Consider the following 20,832-nt stretch of genomic DNA (forward strand, 5'->3'; position numbering starts at 1 on the left):
AGGCAGGCCTTTTAAACCCCAGCCACACACTCCCACACTGACGAGAGCCCTAAAGGGAGCCACGGACCGAGACCACCCACCACCACCACTAACTCCCCCCACTCTCACCGAGGCAGTCCTCTGCTGTGCAGCCTGAGCTGCAAACCTGGCTACATGGTTGATGATGGGTGCAAAATTGGTGGGGCCGTAGAGGCGAACTTGGGGCAGGGCTAGACGGTAGGCTTCCACGATACCCTGGATACCTAGAGTAGAAGGGAAAAAACACTATAAAATACCGGCCCCCTCGGGACTGAGCCAGTCCTGACATCACCCCTCCTGGGTGAGGAAGTTTGGGAACTTGTGCGATGGTAACCCAGGGTACTTAACCTCATCCTACCGATGAGGAAAGTAAGGCCAAAGACAGGGGACACCTGCCCGACCTCAGAGCTTGAATTAAAACCCAGACCAGGGGAATACCCTGAGAAATCCAAGGCAGATGAGCATCAAATTAAAATTCATAACATAATGAATTACAATCCATTTAATAAAATAATAAATAATGAGAGAGAAGGGAAAGCTCTTAATAAAAGTAGAAAGATTACAAAATAATTTGACAATCAGAGATAACTGATGCAGGTAAGGATCATCAATGAATGCTACAACTAGAAGGGGTGAAAGATGAGTAATCAGATATTTGTATAAAAAGATACTTATTCATTACAAAGAGAAAAACAGTACTCGCACAGCAGGGAAACCTGGCAGACCCTACCGTCACCAAGCGATCACATTAACATGGCTGGTGATAGGCTAACTCAACAGCATGTGCCTCCTGGTGTGGTGCACCAAGAGAGCCCAGCCTCACTTCTGCAGTGCTCCCACCAAAAATGCAGTCTGAATCTAACAGTGAAAAAATATCAGGTAACCCCAAACTGAGAGGCATTCTACAAATTACCTAGCCTGTAATTTTTTTTTAACAAATAAATTTTATTGATTTTTTACAGAGAGGAAGAGAGAGAGGAATAGAGAGTTAGAAACATTGATGAGAAAGAATTATGAGAGAGAATTACCAATCAGCTGCCTCTTGCACACCCGCTACTGGGGATGTGCCCGCAACCAAGGTACATGCCCTTGACCGTAATCGAACCCGGGACCTTTCAGTCCACAGGCCGACGCTCTATCCACTGAGCCAAACCGGTTTCAGCTAGCCTGTAATCTTAAACCATGTCAGTATCATGCAAAGCATGAACTCAAGAAGACAAAACAATTGAATGCAACATGTGACCTAAGATTTTCTTTTACTGTAAAAGGACAATTGAAGAGAGAAAAAAGGAAAAACAGGAAAATTGGCTAAGTTTGAATAAATTCTATAGATTGGATAATAGTATTGAAGTTAATTTTCTGACTTTGAGAATTGTACTATAGTTATATAAGAGTGTCTTTGCTTTTAGGAAACACATTCCGAAGTATTTAGGGATAAAGGGCCATGTGCATGATTTTTTTTTTTTACCAATTTACTACAATTCTCAAACATTCCAGAAAAAAAAAAAGTGTGTGTGTGTGTGTGATATATATATATATATATATCGAGAGAGAGAGGAGAGAATTTGAGTTGGAGAATCTGGGTAAAGATAAACAACAGTCCCTGGGACCCCCCTATAAATATTCTTAAAACTTTTCTATAAGTCTGAACTCATGTTAAAAAAAAAAAAAAAAAGACAATTAGGTAGTTTTCCACTTTGGTTTGTTGCCCATGAAGAGCAGCTGAGGCCCTAGTCAGTTTGACTCAGTGGACAGAGCGTCAGCCTGCGGACTGAAGGGTCCCAGGTTCGATTCTGGTCAAGGGCTCATTCCTGGATTACAGGCTCAATCCCTAGTGGGAGGGCATGCAGGAGGCAGCCAATCAATAATTCTCTCTCATTCATATTTCTACCTCTCCCTTCCTCTCTGAAATCAATAAAAATGTGTGTGTGTGTTTTTTTTTAAAAGAGCAGCTGGGGAGCCACAAGGTTTGGCCCTTTTTAGACAAAAGAGTTGATGCCTTTTTTCTAGGCAGAGTATACTATAACCACCACCACTTTTTTTAGAGCACTTCTTATGTACCAGGCTTATTGCTTCAAACTTTACTCACATCCTCTCCTTAAATATTCAATATCCCACAGCATTGTAATCCTACAGCACACAGATGCTAAGCAAATGGCCCCCAAACACATGGGTAGTAAGTGGCAGGAAGAAGGTTTGACTCCAGAGGCCTCTCTCTAGAATCCATTCTTTGGGACAGTGGAGTCACTCACTCTTGCCACCACAGGCTTGGCCCTCTAGTTGTGATCAGATCTGCCTTATTCATTAACAAAGAGAAATGGGGTCTTACCTGAACAGTAGGGGTTACTGGGGTTGAAGTTCAGGGCAAATTCATGGGAGACCTGAGGGCAAGAATTAAAATGAGCTCTTCCCCCTATGATCACTTTTTTATTCAGCAAAAGGGCATCGTGGTATGTACCAAGCATCAAATAGGAGCTATTTAGCCCTGAGCGCTTGCTGCACACATGCCTGTGGGATTGTAATCATGCAGAAAGCTGGGTGCCTGACAGCAAGTGCACTGCACCCCCCAAAACCATGGCCCTGAAATGGAAAACACAGGTGTGCCGGGGGAAGGGTACTCACCTGCCAGTCAGGAGGCACCTGGGCCCCAAATCCGAACGCGGGGAACATCTTGTCCCTGGAGGACAGGGAATTGGGGAGGAGGCAGTGAGGACGCCGGCAGCGGGGACTGAGGCATCTGCGGGGAGTGAGGCTGGGCCAGAGGAGCGGCTACTCACGAGTCGTAGTCCTGGACCACGCAGCCCACGCTCCACAGGGCCGTCAAGTACTCGTTGACCCCTGTTGGGCTCAGGTAGTGCAGGGAGTCAGGCGAAGAGGGGTCCCCGTTGGAGCCGGTGAAGTCCACGCCCACCTGGGAGGATAGGAGGGGGAAGCTGAAGCCACCTTAAGGCCCAGATGGGTTCTCTTGCTCCTGGTAAAGCAACTTACAGTGAAGCTGATTTGACAGCCTCCCATCACATAGTCCAGGAATGAATACTCCGTTTCCACCTACAGGTGAAACCAGGGTCAGGACTGAGGTCAAGGGGTTGGGGCCATGGGACTCAGGGGTCAGAGCCTGGGTCTCACGGGTTTTTAGTCTCACCTGGCAAATCTTGACACGGATAATCCCAGAGTTTTTATAGCTTTTCTTTTTCTGCTGTTTCTCAGGGTGGATGCATTCAAGTTCCATCTGGTGAGGAAAGAAAGATTAGGGTAGGAAACTCAGAGCATCAGCCAAAACGGAATGAAGGTGCCCTGCCCCCTCTCCTCTCCTCCCCGGGGCAGGGCCAGCACTCACCGGGGCTGCCTGCATCTGGGCCAAGCTGGTGTGGCAGGTGCCAATGAGGTCATGCGAACCATCACTGTCATAGTCTGAGCATCGCACCTGGGGGGGAGGTGTGTATGTATGTAAAGAACAGGAGGCAGGTGCCAGGTAAGAACAAATCCCCCAGACTCTGCCCCCACTCAGTAACTCAAGAGGCAGCTCCTCACCTGAATCTGGGTGCTGGGGTCCCCCCCACAGAAGTGCTGAAGGGGGACAGAGAAGCGCTTCCACGTGGGGTTCAGGTTGTTCTTGATGACCTGCGGCGAAGGAAGGGCAAGGCCCGCAGTGACCGTGGGACTGTGCGGGGGCTGCCTCCCTTCTGCTAACCAAGCGCAGTCTCTTTCTCCCTGTGTCCCAAACCTTGGAGATTCTCTTACCCCACCCATCCCGCCCAATCCCAGGGCTCTCACCTCAGATCTGTATGTCAGGTGCCATTTCCCGTCACCCTGGCGGAAGAACTCCAAGAATGGATCCGATTTCCCCAGGAAGTCCTGTCAATGCCACAGAGACCTGTTGTAAGATTCAGGAAGAAACCACCACTATGCCAGACCTCTGCCCGCACCTCAGCCCCCATCACACCACGCCAGCCTCCTTAATTCTTGGGGAGGAGAACACCCCCTGCGCCCCCTTCCACACACACCTTCTTATCTAGGTTTCTGGCCTCCACCTCCATGGTTACTACACGACTATCCTTCAACTCCTGAGCCGAGACCTGGGTAAGGGAGGGAGGAGATGGTATCACTTCATAAATTCCTCATTAAAATCCCTGACACCCCGCTACGGAGTTCTTTCTTACAGTGATGGTCCCCTGCCCAGCAGGCTTTCCAGGCTTCAGCATCAAGGGTAGAGTTAGCATCTGGCTGGACACAATCTGGGGCACAGTAGGGAGGAAGAAATGGTCAAGATCTCAGGCAGCAAGAAAAAAAAAAAAATCTCAGGCTGAGTTAAGTCCTGCGTGACCCCCACCCTCCATGTCCCAAGCTGTCTGGGTTGTCTGACAGGCTCTTCCCAAACCTGTGCCACCCCTGGCTCCACGTACCTGTCCCAGGGAACACTCGGCCCCTCCTAGGAAGTCATCATCCCCCAGCTCGGGTGTCTTGTTGTCTATGTCATAGATGCCAAACCGGAGCTTCTGGACTGTTTCAAAGTGGTACTCAAGCTGCAGAGTTTTGGAGAACTCGGGGCTCGAGCAGTTCCGTACTCGCTCAGTCCGGCCGAGCTGTGGGCAGAGGCCAATAGCATCAGTCACATACCTTCCGCCCTGAAACAACCCTAGGTGCCTCCACAACCCGAACCCGCATGGTCCCCCTCACCTCAGCCCAGCTGCCCCCTCCCACATCCTGTAAAAGGACGCAGAGCGGGTCAGACTTGGAGCCAATGTCCTTGTCGATGAGGTGGTCACAGGAAATGGACAGCTGAACCAAGGTCACACAGCGGGCCATCTAGGGAAAAAGGACCAGAGTCAAACACCAAGGGTATGTCTCAGCTTGGGAAGGCAAGAAGACTACACCAGGCAGGCTGAGCGGTGTCCGCCCCAAGACATCCTCACACCAATACCGTATTTTCCGGCGTATAAGACGACCTCCTAATTTTACAGTTAAAACATAGGTTTAGGCCTATATTCGCTGTATAAGACTACCCCCCACTTCAAAGAAAAGATTTACTTTGCCGTCAAGATCTGCAGGTAATTTTTGTGCAATTTTTGTCTTTTGCTTCCGATTTTCGGTTGACTTTTTTTCGTTTCAAAAGTTGTCTTATACACCGGAAAATACGGGGTAAGCCATTCTTAATACAGCAACCACGGGGTCCTGTTAAAACGTAAGTCGGGTCATGTCACACCTAGGCCCAAACCCGCCAATGACTTCCCACTGCTTAGGAAAAAATCCAACTCTACCAGAGCCTACAAGGTCTTAAACGATTTGGATTTTTCTAACCTGACCTCCTACTGCCTTATCTCTTGCTCACTACATTCTGGCCACACAGGTCTGCTTGTTTGGCATTTCTCAAAGAAGCTTATTTCTAAACCTTACAGCATGGAATGTTCTGAACCTCATATCCACATGGCTTGCTGTTCCCTCATCTCTCCGGGTTTTTTATTCAAAATCATCTTATGGAGGAAAGGGCTCTTTTTAATAGACATATTAAAATTTTAACCCCACCGTCACCGGCACATCCCAAAGCTCTTTCTTGTGTTTACTCTTTAGTATTTATCGCTTTGTAATATCTATATAAACTTACATAATTTGTCTTTCCCATTAGAATGAAAACTCTGTGAAGAGATATTTGTCTCTTCTGTTTTTTGCTCTATCCCAAACACCTAGACAATAAATATTTATTGAATGAAATCCAATAGGTCACACCCAGCCTTAACTCCCAGCCCAGCCATCTCCAAGTTGGCAATCAAATACCACCAAACTTCTCCAATTCATCCACTTCCTCTTCTGGAAACACTATCTTCTTGTATGAGCCACCATGATTCATTCTCATGTAACCCCCCTTCTCCTACAGTCACCAGAACAATTATCCTCAGACCCTTCACTCTCCTTGTGTTCCCCCTGACCCACACACCTGCAGACCACCAGAGGTGCAAATAAGGTCAGATCCCTCCCCTCTTTCACTTAACATTCAGCATTCCAGGTTTCTCAGCACCATGCCCAGGAGGCCTCCAGTCCCAGCCTCCTTTAAACGCCCTCAGTCAATCCTTCCCCCTACCCAGCACAGTGCTGTTCCCATCTTGGCACTTCACGATCTCCATCTTGAATGCCATCAACCAAAGTTGGAATAATTCTTAGAGTTCAATTTGCTTCACATACTGCCTCTCCACAGCACCTCAGCCTCTATTTGGATGCATCCAATGGTGAAAAACCCACTTCTTACAATCCATTCATCAGAAAGCCCTGCTCCATAAAGTCCTACCCAAACCAAGCCAAGTCTGTTGAATTCTCACTTCTACACATTAGTCCTATTTCCTCCCCAGTCTAAAATTCCACAGAAAAGCCTTATTCCATTTCACTCTGAGAAACCGTGATACCTAGAGACATGAAACTCCCTGCTAAAATCTGAGAAACAGCCCTTGTTTTCTTTTGAATATTGCCCCTAGAATGTGGCTTATGGACTTCTGGCCAGCCTCATCAGCCCCATGAAGGTTCCCAAAGGCCAGATCCAGAGCAGAACACATAAACCGAGGGAGCCCAATGTTTCCCCAAGTCACACTCTGACTCCTGCTTCTTACCTCACATACTCTCTGAAGCAATGTTTGCACAGGATAGAAACAAATGAAGAATACTCATTTCACCATTGCTGAGAACAGTGAAAAATCTGAGACAGCGTATTGGGTAGTGACTAATTATGGGACATTCAAACAATAGATTCTGAGTAGCAGGTACAAATTACTAAGGCAGAACTATAATAGTATTGGTATTTAACGGTAAGAAAAGTATGACTCCATTTTAAACTTCAATTGCGTGTATATACAATAGAATTGAATATTTACATAAAATACACACACTAGGAAAAATGGGACACCAAATAACGCAACTTTTATGTACACCTCAGAGGATACACTCTATACATTTCTCTACTGTTTCAAGATTTTATACTACTTATTTTGTATTTGTTAAAGGGCCTCATTAGCATTTTCTCTCAATCCACACCTGAAGTTCAATTGAATATTCAATCTAAGCCTAAAGCCTCTGCCCCCAAGGTAACAACCCCTACCTAACTTTTAGGTTGTCTCTTGCCTCTTCCCTGATTTTCCCTCCTCAGCACTGCCTCACTTGGTCATATTGATGCCAGCTTTCAGAGTCTCTACCCTAACTAGAAGCTCTTACAGCTGCTTATGGCCCTGAGATTCAGAGCCAAAGTCCCTAGCGAGGCCACCTGTGGCATAGCCCCAGAGGACAATCTACACAGAATCAGTAGTTGTATAATGTGGTAATTCTGTGTCCCCAATTTAACCTTCAAAGCCTTTCCCAGACTGTTCTATCTCCTGCTGTTTCACCACCCACACAACTAGTCATCAACGCAATTTCTGGTTCCTCGATACCTCCGATTTTCCTGCCTAGCAAATGCCTTGTCACCCAAGGTTCGGCTACAGTTTTACTCCTTTATGATGCCTTACAGACCTTCCCCAGGTAGGATTTATTCTCTCCTCTGGGGATGGTTGCAATGGTTTGCTCATTAGTTTTTCTGCAACTACCCCCTCCCCCCCCACTTTCTCTTTCTCTCTCCTGTTAGCCAAACAGAGACCAGACCATGACATCTCTCAGTTTCTCTGCTTAGAACTCTGCTTCCTAACACTCAAAAATAAAATCCAAAGTGCGCTCTATGGTCTACAAGGCCCCGCAAGACCTAACCTTGTCTAACTCTGACCCTTTCCTAACTAATTATCTTGTCACAAAATATGTTCCAGCCCCAGGTTTCATTTCTCTTTCTCTTTCTCTCTCTCTCTCTCTCTCTCTCTCTCTCTCTCTCTCTCTCTCTCTCTCTCTCTCACACACACACACACACACACACAATATCAATCTTATGGCCTCCAGAAAATAAACTGCATTAGAGTAGGAACCGTATCTGGCTTGTCTACCTCTATTCTATAATACCTACAATAAACTGTACCTACTCTATAGTAAATATTTTTTAAAGTATCATTGAAACCACCACATCATTTTTTTTTTTTTTACTTTACATTTACCCATAGATTACATCTACCTTGTAATCTTGGAATGAGGACTGGGTATTATTTCTGTATCTCTAATACTAGTGCTCAGTACATGGCTAGTATTAACAACCATTTGCTAAAACAAATGAAATTATAAATGTACTTTTGTTCAACTCAAACCTTCAGGCTTTTTCCATTTAAAGGAATGTCCTGCAATAAATCTTTCCTACCATGATCTTATATAATTTAAATGCAGGATTCCTGGAACTCAATATTAAATGACAGTCAATTTTATTTATTTATTTATTAAATATATATTTTATTGACTTTTTACAGAGAGGCAGGGAGAGGGATAGAGAGTTAGAAACATAGATGAGAGAGAGACATCAATCAGCTGCCTCCAGCACACTTCCTACTGGGGATGTGCCAGCAATCAAGGTACATGCCCTTGCCGGGAATCAAACCTGGGACCCCTCAGTCCGCAGGCCGACGCTCCATCCACTAAGCCAAACCGGTTTCAGCAAATGACAGTCAATTTTAAAATGGGCAAAAAATATCAATTACTTCTTCTTTTTTTTAAATCAGTGACTTCTTAAAGGAAAATATATGAATTGGAAATAAGCAAAGGAAGTGATCAACAGCACTTAGTCATCAGGAAAATGCAAATTAAATCCACAATGAGATATTACATACCAACCACAATGGCTAAAAAATAAAAACACCAAGAATGCCCCGCAAGGGACATGGAACTCTCATTTGCTGTTAGAGAAAGCATTAGCTACACAACTTTGGTTAGAAAACCAAACATACACCTAGTCCAAAACAATTCCACTAAATTTTTACTCAAAAGAAATGAAAATACTATGTCCACAAAAGGATTTGTACAAGAATGTTCATAATAGTTTTATTCATAATAGCCCCAAATTTGAAATAGTTCAGGTGTCCATCAACATGAGAATGGACAAAGCATATTGTTTATATAGGTAATAGAAAACCACTTGGCAACAAAAAGAAGCTATTAATATCTTCAACACGAATTTTAAGCATATACAGATTATACTTAGAAAGTTTAGAACTAAGTCTATGGTGGAAAAATTTGTACTATTGGTTGTTCTTCCCTTATCCCACAGGGGAGAGGCAGGTTTTAACTAAGAGGAGAGAACTCTATAGAGAATAGAAAAGTTCTTTATCTAGGCAGGAAAGTCTGTCACAGATGCACTTGTTTTTTATGTGCATTTTTTTAAAGAGGGGAAGAGAGAGAAACATCTATCAGTTGCCTCCTGTCAATTGAACCCGCAACCTTTCGGTGTACCAGACGAAGCTCCAGCCAAAGGAGCCACACCAGCAGGGTGCACTTGTCATTTTTACCTAATGGTATTCTTAAGGTGTATACATCTTATTGTATGTAGAATTTACTGCCCTCGCCCTAGCCGGTTTGGCTCAGTGGATAAAGCATCGGCCTGTGGACTCAAGGGTCCCGGGTTCAATTCTGGTCAAGGGCATGTACCTTGGTTGGGGCCACAGCTGTGCAGGAGGCAGCTGATTGATGTTTCTCTCTCATCGATGTTTCTAACTCTCTATCCCTCTCCTTTCCTCTCTGAAAAAAAATCAATAAAAAATATATTTTTTAAAAATTTACCACCCCCCCCCCCAAAAAAAAAAACAACCAATACATTGACAAATATTAAACTCAAGTTGTCATGTTGAAATGTTTATGGGTGAGGTATGCTGATGGTTACAGTTCTTTGAAATGTACCAAAAGCCAAAACCAGTTTGGCTCAGTGGATAGAGCGTCAGTCTGCGGACTGAAAGGTCCCAGGTTCGATTCCGGTCAAGGGCATGTACATTGGTTGCGGGCACATCCCTGGTAGGGGGTGTGCAAGAGGCAGCTGGTTGATGTTTCTCTCTCATCGACGTTTCTAGCTCTATATCTCTCTCCCTCTCGATAAAAAAAATCAATAAAACATTTTTTAAAATGTACAAAAAAAATAAAATGGTTTGTTGAATGGATATGTGTGGTAAAACAAATATAGGGGAAAATTTTCATTATAAAACCTAAAGAGTGGATATATCGGTATTCACTGTACAACTTTTTCAACTTGTATGTTCCAAGTTTTTATAATGAAGTGTTGGGAGAAAAGTTTAAATGGAGGAAGGCAGGTTTCTCTCTCAAAGATTTTTGTAGTGAACTACAAAAACATGAGCAGTCATTATATGTGGTGGTGAGATTACAGGCAACATCTGGAGCTGCTGCCTCTTCCATGATTTTTCTCAAAGATCCCAGAGAGAGAGAGGCTTTTGGTCTGGGCCAAACATAAGCATTGGCCAGGAGTCTTTTCCTGTGCTAGGCCTCAATTTCTTTCTTTTTTTAAAATATATTTTATTGATTTTTTACAGAGAGGAAGGGAGAGGGATAGAGTTAGAAACATCAATGAGAGAGAAACATCAACCAGCTGCCTTCTGTACACCCCCAACCAGGGATGTGCCCGCAACCAAGATACATGCCCTTGACTGGAATCGAACCCGGGACCTTTCAGTCCGCAGGCTGACGCTCTATCCACTGAGCCAAACCGGTTTCAGCATAGGCCTCAATTTCTGATAGACCAGAGCATTCTTTTATATTATCATTTGTATCCCATTTCCACCACTTTCTCCACAGCTAGTCCTATTCTATTCTTTTTCAGTTTCTTCTCTGTCCACACTAGAACCACAACCAGAATGCTGCGGACCCACACGTGCAATAGCACATGGAACTTAATTCCATTCTGAGAGATTAGCACTACCTGTACAGACACAGTTTTGTTTTTTCAAAAATCTGCCTCCTTTGCTTTCTCATTGGAATCAGCAACTCTTTATTACATGAAGTTTTCTTTAAAAAAGATTTTTATCGATTTTTAGAAAGAGAAGAAAAGAAATGGAGAGAGAAAAACATCAATGTGAGAGCAAGATATCAATCGGCTGCTTCCAGCATGCATCCCATTGCAGGGATGGAGCCTGCAATCCAGGCATGTGCCTTGACCAAGAATCAAACCTGCAGCCCTTAGGTGCACAGGATGACACCCAACCAACTGAACCACACCGGCCTGGACTATAATGTGCAGCTTTCTAGCCTTTAAATAACATTCCCTTTAAACTATTTAATCATAGATTAATCTCTCCCAAATCCTATTTATCTCCTTTATAATCTACATGAAAGTCTACCTGTTTGGAAATCTTCTATAATTAAAATTCCTAGTTCCATGTCACTCTTCTGTCCTATATCTCTTGAACAGCTATATACTTTAAACCAGACTTGCTTACTTTCATCTAGCCCCAGTGTAATTAATTGTAAGGGACTTTCAGCCTCCTTTATAGAACTGGAACTTAACAAAACCATAGTAAATGTCACATTTAAGTGAATCAATAAGAGAGAAGTCTCAGAAATTTTCTCATGTTTTTATAAGAGAGGTTTGGCTAATACTCACCAGATCTTGCCTGGATATCTGTCTCCTAACTGGTCTCCCCATTTCCTCTGTCCCCTCTGATCTGTTCTCTATGTTGAAGAGACCTTTTCCTAACTCCAACCCAATAAAACCCAGCTTCTCATAAATCTCTCAAAATGTGTCACTTATTTGCTTATTATCGATTTTCCAATTAGACTATAAATTCAACAGGAGAGACCAAATCTTGTTCCCATTTGCACAGAGCAGGTGCTTTATAAATAACTGCTGAGTTTATGCTAGGAAATGAGTAATAATCCAAGTATCCTCAGAAATAAGCCAAATCTAGCCCTGGCCACTTGCTGTTGAAGCCATCAATGGAGAAGTGAACTTTCTAGGAAAACTCAACACAAAAGACTAGCTTATGTTTCCCAACACCCACCTTTCCACTTAGTGCTAGTCAAGAATTGCGCATGGAAACATCTAAATATATAGCATCAACCTTTTCTGCCTTCACTTCCACTTGGAGTCTCATTGCTTTTCACTTCTCGTAGGTTGCTTTCCTCTGCTTATCCCCATCACAAACCTTAATGCTTTCCAAGCCCCATACCCTGACAGGGCAATTTTCCCCACTTTCTTTCTTTTTAAAGATACTTTTCTTGCTTTCAGAGAGGAGATAGATAGAAACATCAATGATAAGAATCATTGATCAGCTAGCTGCCTCTTGCACAACCCCTACTGGGGATTGAGCCCACAACCTGGGCATGTGCTCTAGACCAGAACCAAAACTAGACCCCTTCAGTCTGAAGGCCAACACTCTATCCACTGAGCCAAACTGGCTAGGGCTCCCCCACTATTTCATAAAGCCATACTCATTCTCATTTAAAAAAACAATTTTTTCAAAAAATGTTTGTATTGATTTTAGAGAGGAGAAGACAGAAACATGGATGAGAGAAATATCAATCTGCTGCCCCCTGGGGAATGGAGCCCACAACCCTGGCATGTGCCCCAACCAGAAATGGGCCCCGACAGATTCAAACTGGGACCTCTCAGTGCACTCAACCAACTGAGCCACACTGGCCGGGGGGGGAGGGGAAGAAAGTCTTTAATCCTCACCCAAAGGTGTTCATTGATTTTAGACAGAGAGGGAGGAGAGAACACCGATCAGTTGCCTTAAGTATGTGCCCGACCTGCGACCAAACCCGAAACCTAGGTATGTCCCCTGACCAGGAAACAAACCCACAACCTTTCTGGTGTATAGGACAACACTCCAAACAACAGAGCCACCCAATGGGGCTCATTCTCATTTTTATAACTTAAAATTCACAAAAATGTCAAAAATTAAAAGGAACTGAGTGACCATCTAATCCAAGTCCTTCAATTTAAGGACGAGAGGAAAGATGTGACTTGGCTAAGGTCATATAAATGGTTAAGAAAAAAGAGGAATGAAATTCAAATATTCTGACTCCCACCTAGTCTAGAACTTTGGGCTGGAGCTATAACCATTTTCTCTACTAAAAGCAGCTTTCTTCTTATATTCAACTAGAGGCCCAGCGTGTGAAATCACACGAGACCACAGCTCCGCTGCACAGTGAGACCCATCTATGCACCTCCTGGTGACTGATCATTTGGTCATTACGGCCACTGGCCTTTTATAATATAGATAGCAATCTGATGTGTGGGCAAGGGTATGGGTTCTGCAGTGAAGTGACCAGGCTCCAAATACTGGCCTCACTCTTTCCTGGCCAGTAAGAAACTACCACTCACCTATGAGAATGATATCTTACCTATGTAACTTGGGCAAAATACTCTCTAACCTCAAGATCCTCAGGTGTAAAGTGGGTGATGTTACCTATTTCTGAAGATTTGTACAAATACTGTAGGAAAGGTTAGTACAGAATCTGGCACTATTATTACCAATGAGTGTTGACTATTATCCTTCAAGCTTAGTTCTCACATGCTCTCCTTTTCATGATCCCACCAGTACTCAATATCTCACTCTGGACTACTATACTCAATCCATGCTGCAATTGTATTGTTAATGTTTCCAATCCTCTGCCCGTCAAAGAAATAAACTTAGATGATACTTCAGCATCTCCTATGTCACACAGCACAAAACTGTGCACATAATGAGAATTCAAAATGCCTGAGGGAGGCTTGCAGCAGTGTGCCAAAGCAGGCATGTATGGTTTGCAAGAGATAACTGTTAAATATTAAGAAATTTTGTAAGCAAATGGCCTAGGTAAGTTTTAAACCACAGACATTGGACAATGATAAAAATGAAGCCTTCTCTTCCCCTAGCTAGCCTGTTGACCAGCATACCACTGTAGACAGGGAATCCCACTCTGCCAATAGGGAGGAATCTGCCCTTCATATTCTCCCTGCCTTGGGAGAGTCTATCTCTGCTCTTCATAAATCCAAAAGTAGATCTTTTCTCCTAGATCCAACTCAGTGCCGGTTGAGCTGAAACTCATCAGTACTTTATGCTTAGGAGTCACACTGCCCTGTTCCCCAAAAGCCTACCAAGAAAAGATGCACCAGCCTCCAATCCCATTTCCAGACTGTGAGGACGAAGAATAGAATGCCAGTGTCTGGGTGGCAAGAGTGCTCCTTCAGCAAACCAACGCCATGTTGCACTCCTGTTGCCTACCTTGCCAGGTGGGCGCAGCTCAGATGCTGGATCAAGTCTTGAAAGACAATCAGGAAATTCTCCATAGGTTCACAATGGGTGGAAGAGCACCCATGGATACAGTAAACCATCGATTTTGCAGACCTTGATTTAATAGACTTTGGATTTAATGGACAAAATTCCCAGTTTCTGTTTGTTGTATTAAAACACTTTAAGCCAAGATTTGCTTATAATTCACTGTCTTGAATACATTTTAGCAAATAGACCGTAGATTGAAAAATAATACTATAGTCATTTTTCTGACATAAATAACATATCTACAACTATAGTCTACACATTTAAAACCAAGAACACCACTTGTAAACATGTTCTGTAAATGATTAGCATGTGCTCACACTGCATAGCGCAAGGTAATTGATTTTGTTGTTGCCTGGCATGACTTTCTGCAGGAGTTTTAACTCCTGCCCTGATGTTCTGCAGTGTTCTAACATCTGATAAGCAATGCCCCAGCCATGTAGATTTGTTTACTCTCGATGACTGGTGAATGCACCCATTTACTAGACCTATTCAATATAAGTTTAAAATTATAGTAATGAATATACAGAAAACTTCTCTGTGAAATTAAGCTTTTCATACATAATTTTAATTACACAAACGTGTCTATAAGTAAAATAAACTAATGTGTCAATTTTTTTAACATTGGCATTCAGAAAACCTACTTTATTATATAATTGACTTTAATGGAAACCCAGTTACCCAAATCAGTCTGTTTTATCCCGAGTTTACTGTACTCTCTTCCTATGAGATTGAAAAGACAAACTATGCCTACCACCACCATTCTTCCTTTCCTTCTCTGCCTACTAAAAGGACATGGAGCCCTGACCGGTTTGGGTCAGTGGATAGAGCATTGGCCTGTGAACTGAAGGGTCCCAGGTTCGATTCCGGTCAAGGGCATGTACCTTGGTTACAGGCACATCCCAGTAGGGGGTGTGCAGGAGGCAGCTGATCGGTGTTTCTTTCTATCCCTCTCCCTTCCTCTCTGTAAAAAGAAATACAAATAAAATATATTTTAAAAAATAAAAATAGCTGAAACCGGTTTCTCTCAGTGGATAGAGCGTCGGCCTGCGGACTGAAGGGTCCTGGGTTTGATTCCGGTCAAGGGCATGTACTTGGGTTGTGGGCACGTTCCTGGTAGAGGGCGATGTTTCTAACTCTATCCCTCTCCCCCTTCCTCTCTGTAAAAAATCAATAATATATATATATACATACACACACACACACACACACACACATATATATATATATATATATATATATATATATATATATATATATATATAAATATAAAATAATAATAAATAAAAATATAAGTTCATGGAGAGGGTAGACAAATTTTTTTCATTCTTTCTTTTGCCTCTATAACTCAGGGATTTCCCAGATTTAAATCCATAGACCTCATAGGTCATCACAAACTGACAGTTCTTTTAACTCACAAACTAAACCAAATATGCAAATCAGTACTATAAAACAACACATTCTTGCCCTAGCTGGTTTGGCTCAGTGGATAGTGTCAGCCTGCAGACTGAAGGGTTCTGGGTTCAATTCCAGTCAAGGACACATACCCAGGTTGTGGTCTCGGTCACTAGTATGAGGCATGTGGGAGGCGGCCAATCAAAGGTTCTCTCACCATTACTGTTTCTCTCTCTCCCTTTCTGAAATCAATATTTTAAAAAACCCCAATACATTCTTTAGCCATACATATGACTAACAGCTACAAAAACTGGTTTATAGAGTATCAACAATAAAGATATATTTTAAAAAATTGTGTTTATAAATGAAAATTTTAAGCATTAATTTGGTTTAGATCCATCTGCCATGCAGTATTTGGCAATAGCATAAAGGTTAAAATGTGCACCTTCACACAAAAGGTGAAAAATGGGAAATATGATGAACTGTTTCCCATCCTGTTATATTCTGTGATGGTCAAAAGGTTTGGAAACCATTGATCCAACTCCAATGTCCCCACAATACTTAACCCAAAGTTGAACAAATCCAATCTGTACAACTTTTCAAAGAGAACCTAACTTGAGTAGAGAACTGGACACATGGAAGAAAGCAAACTGAGGAGGAACCCTCCGCTTCAAGCGATAGGACTGTATTGGAGCGATAGGACTGTATTGGAGCGATAGGACTGTATTGGAGCGATAGGACTGTATTGGAGCGGGAGCTTCTCTCTGCCCAATGACTCTGAATGTGCTTACACAAAGCTTCCACCTGACTACTTCAAAATAAACACTGGAGCACTAGAGCAGGTTCAAGACCCATGACAGCGAAGTGCTGCCAATGGCCCTCCACATTGACCCACAAGAGCCAGGAACAATTGAGGGAGGGGTTCAGCCTAGAGTAATGCAGGCAGCCTATGATCTCTCTCCACACCTTACCACCAACAAGACCTTTGCAAGTTACTTTGCTCCTCTTGTGCCTGGATTTCCCCATCTGTAAGTGGAGATAATAAGAATGCCAACTTTATCAGGTTGTGAGGATTAAATGAGGTCAACCTTGACAAGTGGCCCTGTCTGGCACAGTTAAGTGCCCAATGTGTGCTAACTGCTACACTTTTGGTGCTTATCAATGAACCAGAGGCCCAGCGCACCAATTCATGCACGGGTGAGTCACCAGGTTTGTCTGGCAATCAGGGCCGATTGGGGCCTGCTGGCTGGGGCCAGGGACCATGGGAGGTTGGTCACCAGCCCCCTGGGAAAGGGGCTGCGTCTGCCATCACCCAATCCTGGTTTCCCATCCTAGCCCCGGAGCCCGAAGGCCCCAGCGGGGTCAGGAGAGGAGGCAATGGTCACCAGGCCACGCACGGAAGGAACAGACACTGCATGCTAAGCTGCATCGGCGCCCTGCCACTGTGCAGTTTTCTGCCTCCCCCTCTCCTCCTTCCCGCTCGTAGTGACTGGTCGACCAGTCGTTCTGGGTATTTGTTTGTAATGGTTGCTTAGGCTTCTATATGTACAGATGCTTTTGTGATATCTTGATCTACTTGTTGGTTCATGGGACACCCAGGAGCAATGCTTCTGGTCTACCTGCTCTAGAGAACCTACTGAAGAAATGAAGACCCTCTTTCTCCAAGAGAAAATGGAGACTCCTCCTCCTTTTCTCTCTCCTAGTGAAATTCTCAAACTGCAGTGTAGGACAGCAATCACTCAGAAAAAGCAGTAGAGCAGGTAGCAAGACCAAAATTTTGAGTGACACTAACCTCTCTCTCCTTAGTTTAAGTAAGGTTCAAATTACTAGATTTCCCAGGGGACAGGGGAAGGAGATTAATCAAAGAACTTATATGCTTAGCCCATGAACACAGACAATAGGGTGGTGAAGGCCTGGGGGGGTGAGGACTAGAAGGGATTAGTAGGGGAGAAATGGGATATATGTAATATTTTCAACAATAAAGATTTAACTGAAGAAAAACAAATAGCCTTAGTCGGTTTGGCTCAGTGGGTAGAGTGCCAGCCTGCGGACTGAAGGGTCCTGGGTTCGATTCCGGTCAAGGGCATGTACATTGGTTGCGGGCACACCCCCAGTAGGGGGCATGCAAGAGGCAGCTGATTGATGACTCTCTCATCAATGTTTCTAGCTCTCTATTCCTCTCCCTTTCTCTATGTAAAAAATTAATAAAATATATTTTAAAAAATAATAAAATAAAAAAATCTTCCATTAGAACAAGGACCACAAGATTAACATTTTATACAAAAAAAGTTAAAAATTCTATATCAAACTCTTCCAAAACTAGAGAAATAAACTTTAGGTAGTCAACTGCATATAAGTAGTTAAACTGATGGGGAAATTCTGAAGTATTTATGAATGTCTTAGAGCATTTATAAAAAATGATTTCTGACAGTATTCAAAAGGTTATTAAGAAGACTAAAGGTTCTATTCCTCTGCGAGGCCAGGACACTAGAGCCAACCCTTTCCTGCCTACCTACCCTGCTGAGATTACTTGGGCTGTGGGGACCTCAGGCTATGCTATTGTATAGGACTTTAAAAGCTTCCAGGACAAACACTATTTTAGAGTGATACTATGTTCCCTCACAATTTTCGTTATTTCATTTTACTAAATTAACATATTGCACCCTCCCCCACAAACCTTGGTTAGACATCATGCTTTCCCTCAAGTAACAAACAAGGCTCCCATTATACTTGTTTCTGGCTGACCATTTAGCAGTTGGCCAGGAAAACCTTTATACAGTTCCTGTGAGACATAAGTGTATCGCATACATGCCTAGTGCAACCACACATTTATCTGTGTAACTTAAGATTTTAAAGTCTTTAAAAACAGTCACTTAATTTTGCTTCCTTTTATAACACAGCATCGAAGTGCTAAGTGCACAAAACTGCTCAAAACTTAATTAGCAAGGTTTACAGCTCCGGCTGAGTATATATCCACGTGAAATTGTCTTAAAAGCTGGGAGGCAACAGATGTTCCCAATTCCAACCTGTCGATTCAATAGTCATAGAAGCAGAGGTAACTGGCAGTATCTACTTCAGTAGGAAGAGGAACCTTAGTTTTCCCACTTTAGCCAGATCCACAGCAGAGAACCTTTTGGCCCCACAGATCCACACCACAGAAGGTTCTGTATTACAAACCAATGTGTGTGGGAGTGTAGTGGCATTAATTCACTTCCAAGTGGAAAAGGAAAAAGAAAATCATCAATAGCACCAGGTAATATGACTTAAGACTCCTTTGAGTAGTTGAATTTCTTTTAAGTTTTCTCATCTGTGAGGACTATCAAGTGACTTGTAGCACAAATGTGGTTGTTACATTTGATTTACAGCACAAGTGACTAACTGGGTAATCTTATTCATTAATCAGGAGTCCTGTGTGAGCTCATGCCACTTTCACTCCTTAAGAAGCTAGGGCTACAGAGATAGCAGTGGGGGGGCTTCCATTTAAGTAAAACTCAGTCCTGGTTACCAGGAGATTTACTATATAAGTGGGTAAAAGGGGGAAAACTGGCAACATTAGAATTGAGAAGGAATGAAATAGCCTGTTTTAATACAGGATAGCTCACTCCTGGGATGTGTTATGCTTATTCAACATCTTTGACTGTCCATACTGAATTATGTTCTCTGCTGGTCATAGCTTTATTTTCCCCCAAATAGTCACCCCTCCTCTCTTAAAAAAAAAAAAAATAATAATAATAATAATAATAAAATATATATATATATATATATATATATATATTATTGATTTTTTATTGATTTTTTACAGAGAGAGGGATAGAGAAACATGGAGAAAATCATCTATCAGCTGCCTCTTGCACACCCCCTACTGGGGATGTGCCCGCAACCAAGGTACATGCCCTTGACCAGAATCAAACCTGGGACCTTTCAGTCCGCAGGCCGACGCTCTATCCACTGAGCCAAACCAGTTTCGGCACCCCTCCTTCTCTTAACATTAAACAGCAAGCTTCAGTTACTGATCAGGAAAAGAGACTTGAAACTATTAAATTTCAGAGTCCAGATCTCTGGAACAGCTGGGGCAGCAACTCTGGTGTTCTGCTGTGCCACTTAACCACTTCTCTACAACTGGTATTTGTTTAGTCCTATGACCTATCATTTTTTATTAGAAGGCCTATGGGCCTCATGACAAAACTCAAGGAATATAGTTAATGAGATTTCCCCAGCACTATTTCCTACCCTCAGATTTCTCAGAGTGCTGCCCTCTGTCTAGGATACTTGCAGCAGCAGGTGGCTTTTTGCCCCTTCTGAACTCTTTAGAACAGCAGTGCCACCTTAGTTGTTTGTTGCTAGTTATGCAGATCCAGAAAGAAGCCAAATCTAGGATGCTTATGAATTCTCTGGCACAAAGTAGATCAAGGCAACAAGAATCCAAGAACAGCAAAGAATTAACCTTCATGTGAGCAGGCACCATTAAGAGTTGAACTTGCTTATGTTGTTGAACAGAAGGGTTTTCCCAGAAAAGTCCTACAGCATCAGAGAACTGTGTCACCACCAGAGTACTCTTTCCAGAACATTTTACAGTAATTTGAATTGATCAGATTTTGTTATAAAAGATGACACTGAAATCAAACAATTTTTAATTAAAAAGGACAGCCTTAAGTTCCCATTGAATCATATCCCATTAAAGCTCTACTTTTGGGAAATAAGGAGAATGGTGGGGATGCACATAACTGATAAACTATTCCTTGTAACAAAATGTTGAAAAATGGACAGTGAGTGATAGAAGTGAATGATCTCACCTGAACAAGAAAAGGACTTATTAGCACACAGTTCACTTCTTTAAGATCACAAAGGCCATTCTGGATCTCTGTAGGCAGCTGATTTCACTCTGTGATTTTTCAAATGCTTAGTTGAACCTTCATAGTTTTAAAATAGCTCACCAACTACCCAGAGCTGTCCAGTCTATACCCTTCTAATACAAACTGGATATTCAAACTCAAATACCGGCTAAAATGATAAAAGTAAAAGTTATATTTTTCAAGAGCTTTGGTTAAAAGAAATAGCTCACAAATTTCTCTGCAACTCCAAACCAGATTTTATTTTTCTTTAAAGGACCTTATGGAGCTTATGAAAACTTTTCATGTTTGTTTATTTCAGTAGAAATTGAATAAACGTGGAAGGAACAAAACCAGAGCATCAATGTCAGAGCAGTAAGATTTTTTGATTTCTTTCTCCTTTTTCCCACCTCAAATACACTACTGCAAAAAAAACACAACACAAA

General features: G+C 42.7%; 1 protein-coding gene across 6 annotated transcripts in view; it reads right to left on the reverse strand.

Annotated features, from left to right (window-relative positions):
• CPNE1 (copine 1) overlaps window positions 1–20,832 on the reverse strand; it is a 38,198-nt gene that overhangs the window by 806 nt on the left and 16,560 nt on the right. For 5 of the 6 annotated variants that reach the window (XM_084887723.1, XM_084887725.1, XM_084887724.1 and 2 more), the window contains 13 exons: window positions 4,696–4,824; window positions 4,422–4,601; window positions 4,179–4,253; window positions 4,023–4,094; window positions 3,793–3,873; window positions 3,550–3,639; window positions 3,356–3,442; window positions 3,161–3,247; window positions 3,007–3,066; window positions 2,796–2,929; window positions 2,641–2,695; window positions 2,348–2,399; window positions 109–242 (listed from right to left, as the gene is read on the reverse strand). In XM_084887723.1, coding sequence (XP_084743849.1) covers window positions 109–242; window positions 2,348–2,399; window positions 2,641–2,695; window positions 2,796–2,929; window positions 3,007–3,066; window positions 3,161–3,247; window positions 3,356–3,442; window positions 3,550–3,639; window positions 3,793–3,873; window positions 4,023–4,094; window positions 4,179–4,253; window positions 4,422–4,601; window positions 4,696–4,824 — 1,236 coding nt within the window. Of the gene's footprint in view, window positions 1–108; window positions 243–2,347; window positions 2,400–2,640; window positions 2,696–2,795; window positions 2,930–3,006; window positions 3,067–3,160; window positions 3,248–3,355; window positions 3,443–3,549; window positions 3,640–3,792; window positions 3,874–4,022; window positions 4,095–4,178; window positions 4,254–4,421; window positions 4,602–4,695; window positions 4,825–5,620; window positions 5,700–20,832 lie in introns of all 6 variants that reach the window. The other variant, XM_084887722.1, reaches the window with a different exon arrangement.

Source organism: Pipistrellus hanaki (genome assembly GCF_964339955.1).
Source record: "Pipistrellus hanaki genome assembly, chromosome: 6".
Taxonomy (NCBI): Eukaryota; Metazoa; Chordata; class Mammalia; order Chiroptera; family Vespertilionidae; genus Pipistrellus; species Pipistrellus hanaki.